A 17,877-nucleotide genomic window follows, 5' to 3' on the forward strand; every position below is an offset into this window, starting at 1 on the left:
ATGAATATGAGACAGCTCATGTCTTACTGTTGTTAAGTGAAAAACAAATGTTGGAAAGAAAGATGTACCACGATTCTGTTTTGGTAAATAAACATCTATCTCTCTGTATTTATCACTGCTCCTCTGCCCCCCAAGACGTGCTTCTCCCTTTTCTTCCACCTTCCCCCACACTGGGTGCAGAATCCCCCGCAAGAGGGGACCGGATTGGAACCAGTACTTCTGCAGTCAAGGAGGCTGCAGAAAAAAGCATGTACCCTATCCTGTTTGGTAGATCTGTTTGTGCAGACATGTACATATGCCTGTATGGGTATAAAACAAATACATGAAAGTATAACCAGCAGTCACCTCCAGGTTTGGGGATTGTGGGCGGTTTTAACGGCTTTTGATGTTTCTGTTTGGGCCAATCCAGTTTGCTTTGATAACCAGAAAGGTCCTCAGGAAGGTAATTCCCGCAGAGGGTGGGTCTGGAATCTCCGTGGTGCTCTCTGGCGGTCTGCTCCGAGGTGAGCGCTAGCTCTGTGAGAGGACAAAGCCTCCACTCCTACCAGGACTTTCCCCTCATTTAAAGCACGTTTTTTTTTTTTTTTTAAGATTTTATTTATTTATTTGTCAGAGGGAGAGAGCACAAGCAGGGAGAGAGGCAGAGAGAGAGGGAGAAGCAGACTCGCCACTGAGCAAGGAGCCCGATGCAGGGCTCGATCCCAGGACCCCAGGATCATGACCTGAGCCGAAGGCAGACGCTTCACCGACTGAGCCACCCAGGTGCCCCTTAAAGCATGTTTAATTCAAAGAAAAATGCATTTATTTTACACTGTTCCTTAGTCCAGGCACCTGGCCTTTAACCATACTCTGTACACAGCTCTGCCACCCCCCAGAGTGATGCAGAGGCACGTTTCTCGCGGGCCTGTCATTGCCTCCTGTGCCATCCGAGAACTGCTTCTCCCCATCTCTACACGTTTCCACATGCTGCCTGCAGAAGCCCCCACAGGAAAGGCTGGGATTGGAGCCATTCCTTCTGCAGCGGAGGTGAATGCGAGGAGAAGTGTAGCTGGCCAGGGGCTCCGTGCAGGTGGGGTTGGGAACGAGTCCCCCACTGCATGCTGCTCCATCTTCCGTACCTCGGTCTCTGCAGGTTCCATCAGCCTGACGCCTCTAGGAGGTATGTCCGCGGTCCTCTTCTTCCAGTACCTTCTCTTCTATCACCAACACTCCCCGGCCACGAAAGCTGGACTCTTGCCATCTCCACCCACTTCCTTCCCCACCAGACTGCCTCTGTGACTTCGAGTCCTTTCATTAGAGTCAATTCTATCAGTCAAGGCATTGACAGACCCTGTTAACTGCTATTAATGGGGAAGGGTAGAAGTTTGAGGCACTGGGCGCCTGGGTGGCTCAGTTGGTTTGGCAACTGCCTTTGGCTCAGGTCATGATCCTGGAGTCCCGGGATTGAGTCCCGCATCAGGCTCCCTGCTCAGCAGGGAGTCTGCTCCTCCCTCTGACCCTCCCCCCTCTCATGTGCTCTCTCTCTCTCTCTCATTCTCGCTTTCTCAAATAAATAAATAAAATCTAAAAAAAAAAAAAGAGACTACTGGAACCTTTAAAAAAAAAGAAGTTTGAGGCACTGTGGCATTACAGTAGAAAGAGCATGGAATTTGGTGCTGGGGAGATTGGGGTGAGAACCGAGGCTTCATCAACACCCAGCTGAATGACTTGGGGTAAGTTATTGAGTTGCCACAGCTGTAAAATGGGAGTACAATATCCTCCTTGAAGAACTATTAATAGAGGACTCTATTATACTTCACAGAGCTGTGGCAGTCACCAGTGGGATAATGGCCAAAGTGTCATGTGGTAGGCACTCAGCGGGTATCCTTTATGCCCATTACCCCATCATCACAGAGCAGAGTGATAAGGGTAGGAGAAGGGAGCCAACACTTTTTGGGGATCTGAGAAATCCAGGAGTTTGTTCAAGGTCACACAGCTGGTGAATGGCAGAACAGGTTATCTATGAACCGAGGTCTCTCTGGCTCCAAAGCCCAGGCTCTTCCCTTAAACTAAACTTACTGGCTTTACATCCATGTGCCCAGCCCAGAATGAAGAGATAATTGAGAGCCAGCCTCAGTAATCTGGTCAAAGATTTATGAAGGTTTTTATCAAAAAAGTCAGCCTTGCAATATTGGGTAATCACACTGGGCTGTGGAAGAGCTATGCCCGGGGATGAGTCTGCTTTCATACAGCCCTAAGGACATTCCAGTGGACATCAGAGTGAGTTGTGAAACCCTAAATGAACCAACCATAATGAAATCCTGGGTGATTTGTTCACATTGCACTATGGATTACAAACAAACGTTCTTGAACTTCAGCGGGCATCAGAAACACCTGTTAGGCTCCACTCCCTGGACTTCTGGAGTCAGGTCTGAGGATTTGCATTCGTAACAAGTTCCCAGGTGATCCTGATGCTGCTGGTCCCGAAACCACGCTGAGAACCATCAGATAAAAATATCCTATAACATTCCCGAGTCGCATCTGTGCCCCATTCTCTCAAAATTCCAGGGAGCTATCGGCACACATAGGAGTATCACAAAACCAGCCCCTGACCCAGAAAACCTAGCTTTAGGCCGATGTCCCTGATGGTCCTCTTCGTCCCCAGTGCTCCTCTCTAGTAAGCAAGGCCTCCCGGTTACCGGGACTGAGGAGAGGGAGAAAGCCGGTGGGGTAGGGTCAGTTCTCTGCCCCGTCCCCTCTCCCTACACCGAGCAGGCAGCCAGGTTCCACCCCCCCCTTTGCCTCAGGGAACATTTGTCTTACTAACAGGCCGTCTAAACCTGCCTGTTTCCCAGAACGCTGAGCACCTTCATGAGATTATGCATAGGAGGGAGGGGACCGTGCATTGCAGGGCAGAAATGCAGAAGGGAAATTTCTGCTGGGACTCTGGGAGACAGGGCCTCAGGGAAATGGCTTCTTGGTGCACATAGGGAGGCTGGACACCAGGCATCCGGGTTCCCAGGCTAGACAGAAGCCCCGTCCCCACCTCACCTCTCGTGCCCCATGGGCCTAAGAGCAGGGGAGGTGCCCACCTTCAAGGGACCGTGTGGACTCAGACAGTGAGGGGAGCAGGGACAGTCACAGTGGATTGAAGGCCCCATAGAAGCTCCTCCCCCTCCCCATCTTGGGTAACTTGCTGGAAGAGGAGAGGCCCTCATTAGAGGGCCTCTATTCAGTGAATGAGCTCGAACTTTCCTTCACCTCAGTGGGATGGTGGGAAGATGTGGGTTTAAACTGCCGCCCTGGAGCAAACCTGCCCCGAGATGCACACCACACAGAAGACACAGCAGGCAAGTGCACACTCTTTATTACTAGAATCAGGAAACCTCTGACAGAGGCTGAGCTTGGTGAGCTGGGATTTCATGGGGGAACTTGAGAACACCTTTCATTCAGACTGGAGACCATCTAACTTCCCAGCCCCTGGGCTCCACCTGTCTCGGGGGAGCAGAGAGCCTGCAGAGAACACACCAAATGGGAGAGAAGGGGCCCGGGGCATTCCCAAAAGGGCTTCTCTCAGTCCAGTTCTCTTTTTAATCCAGTTAGTCTTCCCAAGAGAAGCACCATCCACAACATGGTGTTCGCCCTTGGAATCCATTTTGTTCTTCATCCATCTTGACTGGAAAGGAGCTTGGGATGGTGGTGGTCCAAAGCTGAGGGCTCGAGTGTGTAGCCAACACTCTCCTTCTTCAAGACAACCCAGTGGCCTTTCAGACAACCAGGAAAATAGCAGTCCTTTTCAAGGGAGGAAATCAGCAGGAGTCTCAGAAAAGTCCCGCCTGACTCTTGTGAGGCGATTTTCCCCCATCTTTGCCACTGCCTGTTTGTCTCCGTTGGGACTGCTGTGCTGAGCAGTTCAGTCATTCAAGCATGAAGGTGCCTCCAGAATCACAGAAATGGGTCTTGATGTTATTTCAATTGGGTTCACCCGAAAGCCATACTACTTGCTAAGCAAAGACACCCCTGGTGTACACTGTATCCCAAATTAGGTTCTTCTGTCATCTAACCAAACTCATCCAATTGGGCTATAATGTATGCACCAGATAATAACATATAACTGTAGTTCCTAACACATACTGGGCAATCAATAACTATTTGTTCAATGAATTAATGAACGAAATTCAACAAACTTGCTATAACCTCTAACATTTAATACTACCCTCCCATCCACCCTTTGAAATCTGCTGTCAATCCCTTTTCCCTAACAGAAGGATCAAATTCCAACAAAATCTGTCTACTTTCCCCTGTTTCAGGATGTGTGCCAGAATGTCTCCTTTTCCTTGATTTCTTCACACTTCTACTAGCTCCAGACAGTTGAGGTCTCACTGAGGTGAAGCCTGCTGAGAGCCAGAGGGTATTTTGTGAGGATTCATTCCGCACTGGGAGCTGGAGTTTCTTCAGCTTCATACAAAGTTCCTGGAGCTTAGAGACACAAAGAACAGGCCCTTAGCTATGAATTTTGTAAAAATAAATCAAGAAACAAAATGAACACTGCTGCAGTTTATAGCATAACAATAGCATTCTCAAGGAAAAGTGGTGTTCCTAGAACACAATGTGCATATGTTCTAAAAGCATGATTCTTCTTAGCCAAAGACCTGCTATTGTGGAAGAGAAGTTAATGAGAATACAGAAAAGAGAAAAAGAATGTTTCATCATGTCAGCCTCTCCAGGGTGTCAACCAATTGGTAGCAGCCATCCAGAGTCCACCACCTGTGACCTTAAACACAGTTGGAAAAATTTTCCTTTAAACGATTCATTAACATATTCGCTACAGTCTCATCTTTCTTTAAAGCAATACACATTACACACACACATAAACATGTATGATACGAAACTGGGGAAAGAGATCCACCTGTGGAAATAGCTATATTAATGTGCCAAAAATGGTTATTGCCTGATGGTAGGATACTGAAAATTTGGGGCATTTTCGATTTTTCTCTGCTGTAAATAAAAGAGTGAGCTTTTGATCAGAAGAGGGCCTCCAGAAATTGATTTCTTTTTGGAATTTGTCCCCATTCTTTTCTACATGCCTAAATTCACTGAGAAGCTTGTTTGGGGTCAAAGTTAGCATGTAGTTTTTGTTTTTTGTTTTCTTTGCATTTATCACAAGCCAAGTGTCCAGAAAAATTAATCATGCTCTACACCACAGGCAGTCCCAATCCCGTCCTCCTCAGGTCGGAGGCAGGTTTGTCCTTTTGCTGGGATTCAAAGGCTTTCTTACCATTTGGTTGCCTGGGCATCTCTCCCTGCGGCTGTTGCTTCATCTCCTCTCCCTGGCTCCAGCTGTGCCCTGAGGGGTTTACACCAAAGGGGGGCCTTGCAGGACCTTCCTCTTGGCCTTGGCTCCTCTGGTCCCACCGCGGGACCATCCCCTCCTGGGACCCCAACAGAGGCCCCGTGCCAGGTGGGTAGGTGGCCCCAGTAGGCATCTGGGGTGGGAATGCTGCTCCGGCTGCTGCTTCTGCCACTACTCTGGGTTGGGGAGGTGGTGGGTAGGGGAACGCCACCTGGAATGGCATGGGGAACGGCACTGGCAGAGAGGGTTGAACAACCTGGGCCCAGGGACTCGGCGTTGGCGGCGGTCCTGACCCGTACAGCACACCTGTTGTCGCGGAGGCCATCTGGGCCTCCTCTCTCTGGCTCTCCACATCCCGCTGCGACCCGGTGGCGGCCAGCACCTCGTTGTGCTCCACTGCATTCAGGGGCCACACGTCGGTCGCCCGCCACTGTGCTCGAGACCCGGCCTGCTGGGGCTGCCTCTGGGCCTGGAGCAGCTGGCCACGCAGCGCCTCGCGCTCGTCCAGCACCCGCTGCAGGTCGTGCTGCATGCCTTGCAACTGCGAGACCACCTGCTCATGCTCCTGGCGCAGCCGCTGCAGCTGGGAGGCCAGAGCCCAAGTGGTGGTCTCTCGCGCTTGCAGCTGCTCCTGCAGCCGCCGCACGCGGTGGGCCTGATGCTCCTGCTGCCTCGCGGCCGCGCGCACGCTCAAGGCCAGCGCGCTCCAGAAGTAGGCCCTCTTGAGGGCGCGCGGCACCTGAGGGTCGGCCACGACGGACAGCAGCTCGTCCTCGATCTCGTTCCAGGGCTTCGAGCAAAAGGTCAGGTAGAAGTCGGGACCGCCGCCGTTACTGAGCACCTCTTCGTTGATGAACACCACCACCTCGTTGTGGCGGAAGCCGCTCCTGGGGTCGCTGGAATCTACGGCCATGGCGGCTGCGGCCTAGTCAGCCTCCCCGGCCGCCCTGCTGCTCGAAAACAATGGCGGCCTACGGATCTGCCCCGCACACCAACCGCCACCCCCCACCACCCCCCAGCCCCCAGCCCCCACCCCGCCGTCCCCGCCTCAGTCCAGTCAGTCCTCGCCCAGTTGGGGTCGCTGGAATCTACGGCCATGGCGGCTGCGGCCTAGTCAGCCTCCCCGGCCGCCCTGCTGCTCGAAAACAATGGCGGCCTACGGATCTGCCCCGCACACCAACCGCCACCCCCCACCACCCCCAGCCCCCAGCTCCCACCCCGCCGTCCCCGCCTCAGTCCAGTCAGTCCTCGCCCAGTTGGGGTCGCTGGAATCTACGGCCATGGCGGCTGCGGCCTAGTCAGCCTCCCCGGCCGCCCTGCTGCTCGAAAACAATGGCGGCCTACGGATCTGCCCCGCACACCAACCGCCACCCCCCACCACCCCCAGCCCCCAGCTCCCACCCCGCCGTCCCCGCCTCAGTCCAGTCAGTCCTCGCCCAGTCCCGGCCTCCCCTTCCGCCGGCTTCCTCTCTTACCCACTCGCTCTCTCGACAAAGCGTGAAGCCGACTCACACACCAACCTCGTTCGGGGCGACGGAGGAGCGCGTCAGAGATATAGGCTCTGAGTCACGGCCGCAAGGCCTCTTGGGACCGGCCTCACACGGGAGAGAGCCCCCTGCTTGGCTGGCAGGTTGGCGGCTCCCCTGGGCTCTGCTCCCTTTCCTTGGCAAACACCTCCTACAGGGCGGGCGGGGTAGGTGACTGTGCTGGAAATTGCAGGGAGCCCCGAGGCGCCTCTCGTTCCCGAGAGCTTCTGAAGGACAGCACCCAGAGGCGCGTGGAATGAATTCCTGACCTGGGGGTCGGTGAGTGCGTGTGGGGGTGGGGGGGCTCTTTATGGTTTAGCGCCCTCTCCCATCACTCTCGGGTGCGATATCAAACTTTCCTATATTCCCAAGCCGTCCGCCCTCTTCCCTCCTCGTCCTAAGAAGATGACCTTGGAGTTCCTGTCATCGAGAAAATCAAGTGACTGAGCCCTGAAGTCCGTCAGCTTTCCTTGCTAAACCCTGTCTTCCTGCCCCAGACTCTAGTTGCTCCTGTTCCACTTCCCCAAACACTTCAGTACGTCTTATCCCTGCCCCCCGTATTTCCCAGCATCTCCTGTGCTACTGGATCTTTTTCTCCCGTACAGTAAACCTGTTCAAGTTCTCTCTGTGCTTCGAATAATTTCCTCCCTCTACCCTATATCCTACCCTTTCTCTCCTCCTATTAGACTCTTAGAGAATAGTCCACACTCTTGTCCACTTCATCGTGCTTTCACCATCCAGCCTGCGGCACATTGGTTCTTACCTCCCAAAACCTCAGCGAAAATTCTCTATTAAGGTCACCAGCAGTCCCTACCTCAGCACAAAAGCAAGTGGATACTTTGAAAGTCAGTTTAAAAAAAAATTATTTATGTGCGAGAGAGAGACCGCCTGCGCATGCGCGAACGCAGGAGCAGTGGGAGGAGCAGAGGGAGAGGGGGAAGCGGACCCCCTGCTCAGCGGGAAGCAGGAGGCGGGGCTCCATCCCAGGACCCCGGGATCGTGACCTGAGCTGAAGGCAGACGCTTAACCGACTGAGCCACCCAGGTGCCCCGAAAGTTAGTTTTCACATGATTTTTCAGCAGTGTTTAATTCTGTTGACCATTCCCCTCCTTGACACCATACTGTCTTGGTTTCTGTGATATCAAATTCTACGGATGTTCCTCTTAGCTCTCTCGCTTATCTTTCATTGAACTGCCAGTTCTTCAGCACACAGCCCCATAGTTGGTGTTTTCCCAATTTTGTCTTCAGACTCCTCCTCTTCGGGTGAGCTTATCCATTCCCATAATTTTAAACACTACTTCAAATCACAACTCTGTATTTCCAACTTAGACTTTTCATCATCAGATCCATACATTTTTCTTCCTTTGACAGATAATTATTAAACACATAGGCTCATTGGACAAAAACTGAAAAATACTGAAAAATTCCCAGCCCTCCTGCTATTTATGTCCCACTGGTGGAATAATAAATGAAGAAAGTAAATAAATAAAGCAAAGGAATTGTAAATTGTGGTATGTGCTATCAAGTTAATATATAAGTTGATGTGAGAGATAGAGACTATACAGGGGTTTGAGACTGTCCCCTATGAATAAGGAGTTTAGGGATGGTCTCTATGAGAAGGGGACATTTGAACCGAGACCCAGAATTCCAGTGGCAGAAGTCTTGGTGCAGAAAATTTTCAAATCTTCAAGGAGTAGAAGAGATCCAAGTGTGGCAAGAGCCTGGTAAGTTAGGGAGGGAGTGGAATAAGATGATGTTAGAAACATAAACAAAAGGGCCATCTTGCAATGGCCTTGGAAGCAATATTAAGAAGATTGGATTTTATTCTAAGTATGAAGGAGCAATGTTGTAGTATTTCCTGTGGTAGTGTTGTCAGGTCTAAAAAGTTTCACTCTGGATGTTACAGAATAGACATTATATGAAATTATATAAACAGGGACAACAGTTTGGAAGCTGTTGCAGTGGATTAAGCAAGAAATAATCATGATTTGGCTTAGTCTAAAGTATTGTTAATGGATATGGACACAGGAAGAGAGAATGTATTTTTAAAGTAAAATTGAGGAGTGCCTGGGTGGCTCAGTCGGTTGGGCGTCTGCCTTCAGCTCAGGTCATGATCCCAGGGTCCTGGGATCTAGCACCGCGTCAGGCTCCCTGCTCAGCGGGGAGCCTGCTTTTCCCTCTCCCTCTGCCACTCCCCCTGCTTGTGTTCTCTTTCTGTCAGATAAATAAAATCTTTTTTTAAAAAAAGTAAAATTGACAGGTAGTTTTAGATTGTATGGGCGTTGTAAAGATTGAGAGAAAGAAAGGAGATAAGGATGACCCCTAGTTTTTAGGCTTGAGCAAGTGGGTGGATGATGGTACCACTTCCAAAATGGAGAAGAACAGGGGAAGAAGGGAAAAAACAAGAGTACTTTTTCAGAGATGTGGTTTATGATGTCTGTTCGTGACTAGGGTAGAGATATCAAGTAGACCTTCTGGGATATACAGATCTGGAGCAGAGGGGAGAAATTGGATTGGATATATAAATTTGGGGAAAAAAACAGTGAATTGATGGTATTTAACAACCATGGACTTGAATGAGATCCCCTAGGGAAAGAGATGAGTAGAAAACAGAGGACCGAGTCCTGGAGCATTCCAACCTATAGAAGCATGGTTTGAGTGTAGTCAGTTTTTAAAAGCACAAAACATGATTCCATGCTAATTCCTGTTTAGCCTTTAAAATCAGATGATTATGACATATGCCATTTCAGCCATAGAAAAATATGAAAAGCTCCCTAGATCATTTTGTATAGCCATTATAATATAATATCCAATGAGAAAAATATATTACCTCAAAAAGAGTGCTACTGACCCATCTCATTTGTAAATATAGCTGCAAAGAGATTGTACCAACATTTCTGTGTTACTTTTGGTTAATATCCAAGAGCAATTTCCTGTTTTGAGATTCTTGCATTATTTATGAAGGCGTATAATAACTCTTAAAGGTATATTATGATAAGCTAAAGATGGGTATTGTAAGCTAAAGATGTATATTCCACATCATAGAAAAAGATGGACAGCTCCCCAGTTCATTTTGTGAAGCCAAGAAAATTTAATAGCCAATCAGAAAAAATAGTGTAGAAAATAATATAGTATAAAATATACTGGCCCATCTGTAAAAATTCTACATTAAATATCTGAAAAAGGACTGTATCAACATTCCTGTGCCAGATATTGCTGGTTAATAACCAACAGCAAGCCATACTCTCTTACCTGCTAACAGAACCTCTACATTGCTTAGACAGTGATGTGTTGAGATATGGGCAATGTCTCATGATTGGTCTCAGCCATCTTGTTTCCATTTGTCAGTGATTGGTTTAGGAGTGGGTATGTTACCTTGTGCTGGTCAGGGAGACACAAAAAATTTGCTGGTGGTTTCAGCGAAAGATACTCCTTTGTGATAAAGGATCAATGAAGTGAAAACCTTACCACAAGCCCTCAATCCTTGGGATGCTGGTATGAGGATGTGTTGTTGTTAGACCTTGAGACCATGAGGAGATACATGGCAGACATATGTTGTGACCATCATGCAGAAACAAGGTGAATCCCCACCCCAAATTTGGTTCAGATGTCAAGACTGATGACACCACATACACACTAAGAGGGTGTGAACATGTTTATTACTTACCTAATGGGACTGTCTGGGGAGAGCAGCCAGGCCTCCACAAATGGCTTAAGACAGTAAGGAAAGGAGACTGGTTTGGGATTTTAATGGTGGTTCAGGTTAGGGCTGGGGAGATAGTTCCTGGATGGGGCAGGGGCTTGTGTGGTTTGAAACTCCTGTCAGCACCAAAGGAGGAAGAACTTAGGCTTTCTTATTAACTTGTCCAGATGTGGGACCCAGGGAGAGAGTGAGGGTTGAGGCTTAAAAGCTGTCAGCAGTCAAACATCAAAAAAATGGAGTCAGGCTCTTCATTATAATTCACCCGGGATGTTTGAGTGATGACAAAAATGTACCATGCTTCATTTAATCAAATCGGAACTTGTTTAAATAAGCCATTATGGCACTCTATGAGGCCTGAAGCCTATAGCCTGTAAGGAAAGTGAAAGTTTCACTGAATATCTTGTTCAAGAGCCCAGTATTTTATATTCTGAGAAACAAAATGAGTGCCTTGGTCACTATCAGTAATGTTTGGAACTCCAAAGGGGATAAAGAGTGTCTTGGTAAGGCCTTATATTATGGTTTCAGTATATGTACAGGCATATGTGACCTTGATTTTATGTGGGGTATCTGTGAGGCAAGAGTTCTTTACCCCAAGGGGGGAAACTCCAGCAAAGAATTATTGTTGCTGCCATTGGCTGGACCAGAGAGCCAGACCATTGGCAACAGTCTACGAGTTTATAAAATGGTGCAGATGGGGCTGATTCTTGGCCAGGGAAAATAGTTCTGAGATGCAGACTTGAAATTTGGGCAATTGTGTTGACTCTTCTGTCTTATCCTTTATCAGGAATGTCCTTGTTAAGGGATGAAAACAATAGCTCTCCAGTGAACTTCTCTCACATGTGATGGACATTATCATTTGTAAAATGTACAAGCTCCCACTGTTCACTCAGTTGATCCCAAGGGGCTTCCCAGGTAGCCAAGGGGTCTGGTAGAGGGGTGGCTTCTTCCAGCCCCATGCCATCTGGCAAAAAACTGAGGACAGGGAAGGCCACCCCTCCTGTAAATGGGATATGCCAGGGGGCCTAGGTTTGGTTCTTTCTTTCTTTCTTTTTTTTTTTAAGATTTTATTTATTTATGGGGCGCCTGGGTGGCTCAGTCGTTAAGCGTCTGCCTTTGGCTCGGGTCATGATCCCAGGATCCTGGGATCGAGTCCCGTATCAGGCTCCGTGTTCTGCGGGAAGCCTGCTTCTCCCTCTCCCACTCCCCCTGCTTGTGTTCCCTCTCTCACTGTGTCTCTCTCTCTCAAATAAATAAAAGATCTTATTTATTTATTTATTTGAGAGAGAGAGAGAGAATACAGAGGGAGAGTGAAAGGGAGAAGCAGACTCCCCGCTGAGCAGGGAGCCCGATATGGGACTCGACCCCAAGACCCTGAGATCATGACCTGAGCCGAAAGCAGATGCTTAACCGACTGAGCCACCCAGGTGCCCCCTTGGTTTGGCTCTGTCCTGTAGCAAAGGAGGCCTTTGTGGTCATGGCAAACTTATGGGTGCTGCTTCCATGACCCAATGCATAGTGGGTGGCTGGGTACAGAGGATCATGGGCTCAGAGCCTGTGGGACTTCTGTTTCCAGGAAAGCCCAGTATTGTGGCTGGCAATTACCTCTCCTATAGCATCCTATAGGGCTGCAGAGGACAGTTTTTTGCACCAGAAGCCCATAGGTAACTTATGGCCAGTATGGGTGGTCCAGAGATTCCAAGAGGCATGAGAGAAGGTTGCTAAAGCTTCTACCATGAAAGGAGTCTGGTGGAGGGGCATTAATGAGAGTGGGTGTTGTAATGCAATTTTGATAGAATCTAGAGCCTCTTGTTGGAAGGGGGTCCATTCAAGGTGGACTGATTTACAAATAACTGCAGAAATGGGCTTAAGGAAAATTTGTAAGTGAGGAATATGTTGCCTACAGAACCCAAAAGGCCTAAAAGATGTTGGGCTTGTTTTTTTTTAAGATTTTATTTATTTTTATTTTTGCATGTGCGCACACGTGCACACGCATGAGAGCGGGGGTCGGGGGGGGAGGGGCAGAGGGAGAAGCAGACTCCCCGCTGAGCAGGGTGCCTGATGAGGGACTCTGGGATCATGACCTGAGCCGAAGGCAGATGCTTAACCGACTGAGCCACCCAGGGGCCCAGGCTTGTTTTAATATTGTGGGAGTTGAGTCAATAGCTGTTTCTTGACAGTGTGAGGATAGAGGGGCCCTTGGTTTACCAAATAATTTTCAGCAATTTACAGAGGTGGCAGGGCCTTGCACTATGTGTGAGGCAATGGCCCATCCACTTTGCCGAGCTTCCTTATGAGTATTCGTATGCCCTGAATAAGTGTGCCAAATGAATATCCTCAGGGGAGGGTGTCATGAATATAATGCTATACATGTGCCCCTGGGAAATTCTAGATGCAGTTAAGATTATGTCTGCAAAGACTGTGTGCGATGGCCAGGCTATTGTGGTACTCCACAGATAACCAGATAAAGGGGTATCATGTCCATTAGGAGGTAAAGGAAAACTGCTGGTAGAATAGACACTAAACAGAACATATGAGCCAAATCTATTATGGAAAAGTATTTACCAGTTGCTGATCAGATAGAGTCAGTAATTTCAATAATTTTGAGTATGGGGGCCCTTAATGAATGGGACCACAGCACCAAGGCTGCAGTAATCTACTGTGGGGCAGCATTTGTTCTTTCCAAGTTTAAGAACAGGTCAAATTGAATTGTTAAAGGGAGGAGTAGTGGTTAACAATCACTCTTTCTCTAAAGAGGTGTTGTATAATGGGTTTCAATCCTTGAAGGCCCTATTTAAATTTACATTGGACCTTATTAGCTTTTTAACAGGTATGTGGAGGGGAGAAGGTCCATGTGGTCTCATTTTTTAAAGCCAATTTGTAAGTGCCAAAGATATAATCTTAATTTATTACCCATTGGGTTAGAGCATCTGTGTCCTTATTACGGGATATTTTAGGGCAATGGGTGCTACCATCCCAGGGAATTTAGGCAAGGCTATTGTCCTGATAGTTAAGATGAGGCATAACTGCCCTCTATTTTATGTTACAGTAACTTCCCTATGGTTATAGGAGTTGAGTTCAAATTTAGATGGATCCTCAGGTATCACTATAATTTGAGCCCAAGTATTAAGGCCATCAAGTTTTGCCAGTTGATGCATTTCAGCAGATACTAAAGTTAATTCAGAAGCTATGTTGTAGAGGTGCAAAAGCAAATCAGCACACTTTTATCTTTTTGTTTTATAAATTCTTTTAGTAAAGTTTGGATCTTCAATTGGGTCAAACTGTGGACCTCTGTTTCATTGTTTTGTTTCCTCCCCTGTGTCCGATTCCTCCCTCCCTCTCTTCCTTCCTTCCTTCCTGGTTTCCTTCCTTCCTTCCTGGTTTCCTTCCTTCCTTCCTTCCTTCCTTTCTTCCTTTCTTCCTTCCTTCCATCTTTTCAGTTACATTTCCCAGAACTCTCTTTTTTTACTTAAAAAATTTTTTTTCAACTAATGAATTGTTGAACACTACATCAAAAACTAATGATGTACTATATGCTGGCTAATTGAACATAATAATAAAAAAATAAAAGAAAAAATATAAGAAAATTTTTATTTAAAATTCAATTTAATTAACATGTAGTGTATTATTAGTTTCAGGGGTAGAGTTTAGTGATTCATCAGTTGCATATAACACCCAGTGCTCATTACATCAAGTGCCCTCCTTAATGTCCATCACCCACTTACCCCATCCCCCTACCCACCTCCCCTCCAGCAACCCTCAGTTTGTTTCCTGAGATTAAGAGTCTCTTATGGTTTGTCTCCCTCTCTGATTTTGTCTTATTTTATTTTTCCTTCCCTTCCCCTATGATCCTCTGTTTTTTTTTCTTAAATTCCACATGAGTGAAATCATATATTTGTCTTTCTATGACTGATTTATTTCACTTAGCATAATACCCTCTAGTTCCATCTATGTCATTGCAAATGGCAAGATTTCATTCTTTTTGATGGCTGGGTAATATTCCATTGTATATGTATACCACATCTTCTTTATCCATTCATCTGTCAATGGACATCTATTTGGGCTCTTTCCATATTTTGATTATTGTGGACATTGCTGCTATAAACATTGGGGGAACTCACTTTCCTTTATGTTTGCAGTTAGGGTGGGACACAAGTGAGTTTATTGTGGATGATTTGGAGGACAAAAGTGAAGTGGTGGCCATTTTGTAGCTTGAACACATTGTGGCTTTTTTTTGTTGATTCACCTTATTGACACAAGGCAGCAGCTGGGCTTGGAAATTCTCTACCTCCTGCTGGATCCTCCTTTGGCTCCTTGACTCCTGGGCCAGGTGTGTGAATTTAGTTCTGTGATGAAGTGTCTTGGCCTCTGCAGGATACCCATTCCAAGGTCAGAAGAAATAAGAACTGACAAAGGTTTCGGTCTATCCTTGGGGGTGTCAGCTCATGCTTGTGGTTGTGTTCTCTCCCACTTTACATTTATGTCCTTCTTGCCTTCCTGATTTCCTACACTGTGGACTTCAAGTTTCAGCATCAGATGTAAAGATAACAGCTTTACAGAGATTCCTTAACCAGTTCCCACAATTGTATAAGGAAAATCTCTGTAGCAAATCCCTTATAAATTACATGCATACACCTATGTGCACCTGCGTGCACGCACACTCTCTCTCGCACGCACACACACACAGTAGTTCTACTACTTTGACTGAAGCCTGACTGACACACTTTGAAGTAAAATTTAACAAAAAAGGAGGTAGATTTCCACTACTGGCCAAGATGACATAATAGGGACTGGATTTACTCTCCCACCAGAAAAAAGAACTTTAATAAATGAACAAAGATATGAAATAACAGTTTTAAAGTCATTGGCCATTAAGTAATAAAGGACAGTGATCCCTGAGAAATGAGGTGAACCCCATGTTTGTGTAGCATATGGTCTGGAGTGAGTTTCCAGGCCATGGCATAAGGAGAGGGAACCCAGGTGGAACCTGAAAAACTGAGAAGGTGGAGTGGAGAATCTAGGGAGACTATGGCAGCTAGAGTTTGCAAGACAGAGTACTAGATAGGAAAGGTGTATAGACAGAGGACTCCACAGACCTACAGAGGGTTCCCCCTAGTACTAATATGCACGTACATCTGAGGAAACTACCCAAGGCTAAGGAATTAACCACACAAAAGGATTGGAACACAGACAGAGCTGGAAGTATACTGAACTATACACTTAAAAATGGTTAGGATGGTTTTTTTAAGATTATTTATTTATTTATTTGAGAGAGAGAGCACAAGCAGGGGGAGTGGCAGGCAGAGGGAGAGGGAGAAGCAGGCTCTGCACTGAGCAGAGAGCCTGACATGGGGCTCGATCCCAGAACCCTGGGATCCTGACCTGAGCCAAGGCAAATGCTTAACTGACTGAGCCACCCAGGCGACCCCAAAAATGGTTAAGATGTAAATTTTATGTTATGTGTATTTTTTTACCACAATAAAAAACTATCCTAAAGAAATAATCAGAAATGTGCAAAGAGATTTTTGCGCAAGACTGTTTATTGCTATATAATTTGTGTGGTAACAACTTTATTATTATTTTTAATTTTTTCATAATTACAAACCCTTGTGTCAAGGGCTGACTTTCAACAGATCGCAACGAGGGAGCTGCTCTGCTACATACGAAACCCTGACCCAGAAGCAGGTCGTCTACGAATGGTTTGGCACCAGGTTCCCCACGAACGTGCGTTGCGTGACGGGTGAGGGGGCGGCCCCTTTTCCGGCCGCGCCCTGTTTCCCGGGACGAGGGGCTCTCCGCACCGGACCCCGGTCCCCACGCGCGGCGGGGCACGCCAGCGGGGACGGCGGAGGACCGGCTATCCGAGGCCAACCGAGGCTGTGGTAACAGTTTGAATACACAATTTGGAATTGGTTAAATACATTTTGATGCATCATACTATGATTAGTACATGATACTATTTGGTTATTAAAAATCATGTTGCAAAAAAGAAAGGTAATTGGTTAAGGCTAACAGTAGCAATGTAGTGTGGTGTTTATAATATATGTAGAAGAAAAATGTATGATGATAGCACAAAGATGAAAATGGAAGTATATTGTAAATTTCCTATACTATATAAGAAGTGGTATAATATGACTTCAAGGTAGACAATGATATATTAAAAATATCTACTATGAACCCTAAAGCAAGGTCTTAAAACCCCAAATAAACCAAGCAATATAGCTAATAAATCAAAGGGGATAAAGTGGAATCATTTTTAAAACCCAATTAATTCAAATAGAAGGCAGAAAAGAAGAAGAAAGGGGAACAATGAACAAACAAGACCAACAGAAAACGAAGAGCAAGAGGGTAGATCTAAATACAACTCATATCAATAATGTTATTTATAAACAGTCTAAACAACTCAAGTAAATGGTAGAGATTGTCAGGATAAGAAAAAACCCAAGACCCAAATATGTGTGGTCTACAATAAACGCACCTTAGTTATAAAGACACAAATAGGCTAAAGTATAAGAATAGAAAAAAAATACATCCTGCTAATACTAATGGAAATAAAGCTGAAATGGTGGCTTTAATTTCAAACAAAGTAGATAGCAGAACAGCAAACACAAGACTTGAAAGGAATGATCAATTAAAAAAAATATGGTCAATCAACTTGACTTAATTGATATTTATAGAACACTATTCCCACAAACATCAGAATACATATTTCAGGTGATCATTTACCAAGATAAACAATATTCTGACTTATAAAACAAGTCGATATATTTAGAATCATTTAGATGATATGAAGTATGTTGTATTACCTCAATGGAAAATTAAATTAGAAATCAATAACAGAAAGATATCTGTAAATCCCCAAATATTTGGAAACTAAATAATATTACTTCTAAATATTTCATGAGCTAAAGAAGAAATAAAATGGGAAATTACAAAGTGTTTTGAAGGGAATTAAAATAAAAGCACAATAGGGGCAACCTGAATGGCTCCGTTGGTTAAGCAGCTGCCTTTGGCTCAGGTCATGATCCCCGTGTCCTGGGATCAAGCCCTGCATCGGGCTCCCTGCTCAGGGGGAGTCTGCTTCTCCTCCTCCCTCTGCCTGCCGCTCTGCCTACTTGTGCGCTCTCTTTGTCTCTCTATCAAATAAACAAATAAAATCTTTAAAATAAAATAAAAGCATAATATATCAGAATTATCGAGGTGTAGCTAAAGCATAAGCTCACTTAGAGGAAAATTTAAACATCTTTAAATGTATTGTTTAGATCTAAACATACTTGGAAATTTATAGAACTAAATCTTATATTAGAAAAGAAGAAAGG

The 17,877-nt window shown here is 46.2% G+C and overlaps 1 protein-coding gene across 2 annotated transcripts; it reads right to left on the reverse strand.

Moving 5' to 3' along the window:
• Nucleotides 1-3,339: 3,339 nt before the first annotated feature.
• Nucleotides 3,340-7,671, reverse strand: LOC113930895 (testis-expressed protein 13D-like). Of its 2 annotated transcripts, none has more exons than XM_027608501.1 (4): nt 7,622-7,671; nt 6,808-7,009; nt 5,258-6,282; nt 3,340-4,458 (listed from the first exon to the last, which is right to left on the reverse strand). In XM_027608501.1, the coding sequence occupies exons 3-4, from the start codon at nt 6,243-6,245 to the stop codon at nt 4,406-4,408; spliced, it is 1,041 nt and encodes a 346-aa protein (XP_027464302.1). In that variant the 5' UTR covers nt 6,246-6,282; nt 6,808-7,009; nt 7,622-7,671; the 3' UTR covers nt 3,340-4,405. The 2 variants fall into 2 exon arrangements, with proteins under 2 accessions (XP_027464302.1, XP_027464303.1); XM_027608502.1 differs by having other exon boundaries at nt 5,258-6,285.
• Nucleotides 7,672-17,877: the final 10,206 nt, after the last annotated feature.

The sequence above is a fragment of the Zalophus californianus genome, chromosome X, assembly GCF_009762305.2.
Source record: "Zalophus californianus isolate mZalCal1 chromosome X, mZalCal1.pri.v2, whole genome shotgun sequence".
Taxonomy (NCBI): domain Eukaryota; kingdom Metazoa; phylum Chordata; class Mammalia; order Carnivora; family Otariidae; genus Zalophus; species Zalophus californianus.

What these genes read in the sequence shown, in the direction of transcription:
- LOC113930895 (XM_027608501.1), bottom strand. Translation starts at nt 6,245, where the DNA reads ATGGCCGTAGATTCCAGCGACCCCAGGAGCGGCTTCCGCCACAACGAG. An exon ending in GATGCCCAGGCAACCAAATG is followed by an intron (nt 4,459 to 5,257) that starts GTAAGAAAGCCT and finishes TGTGTCTCTAAG; the next exon opens with CTCCAGGAACTTTGTATGAA.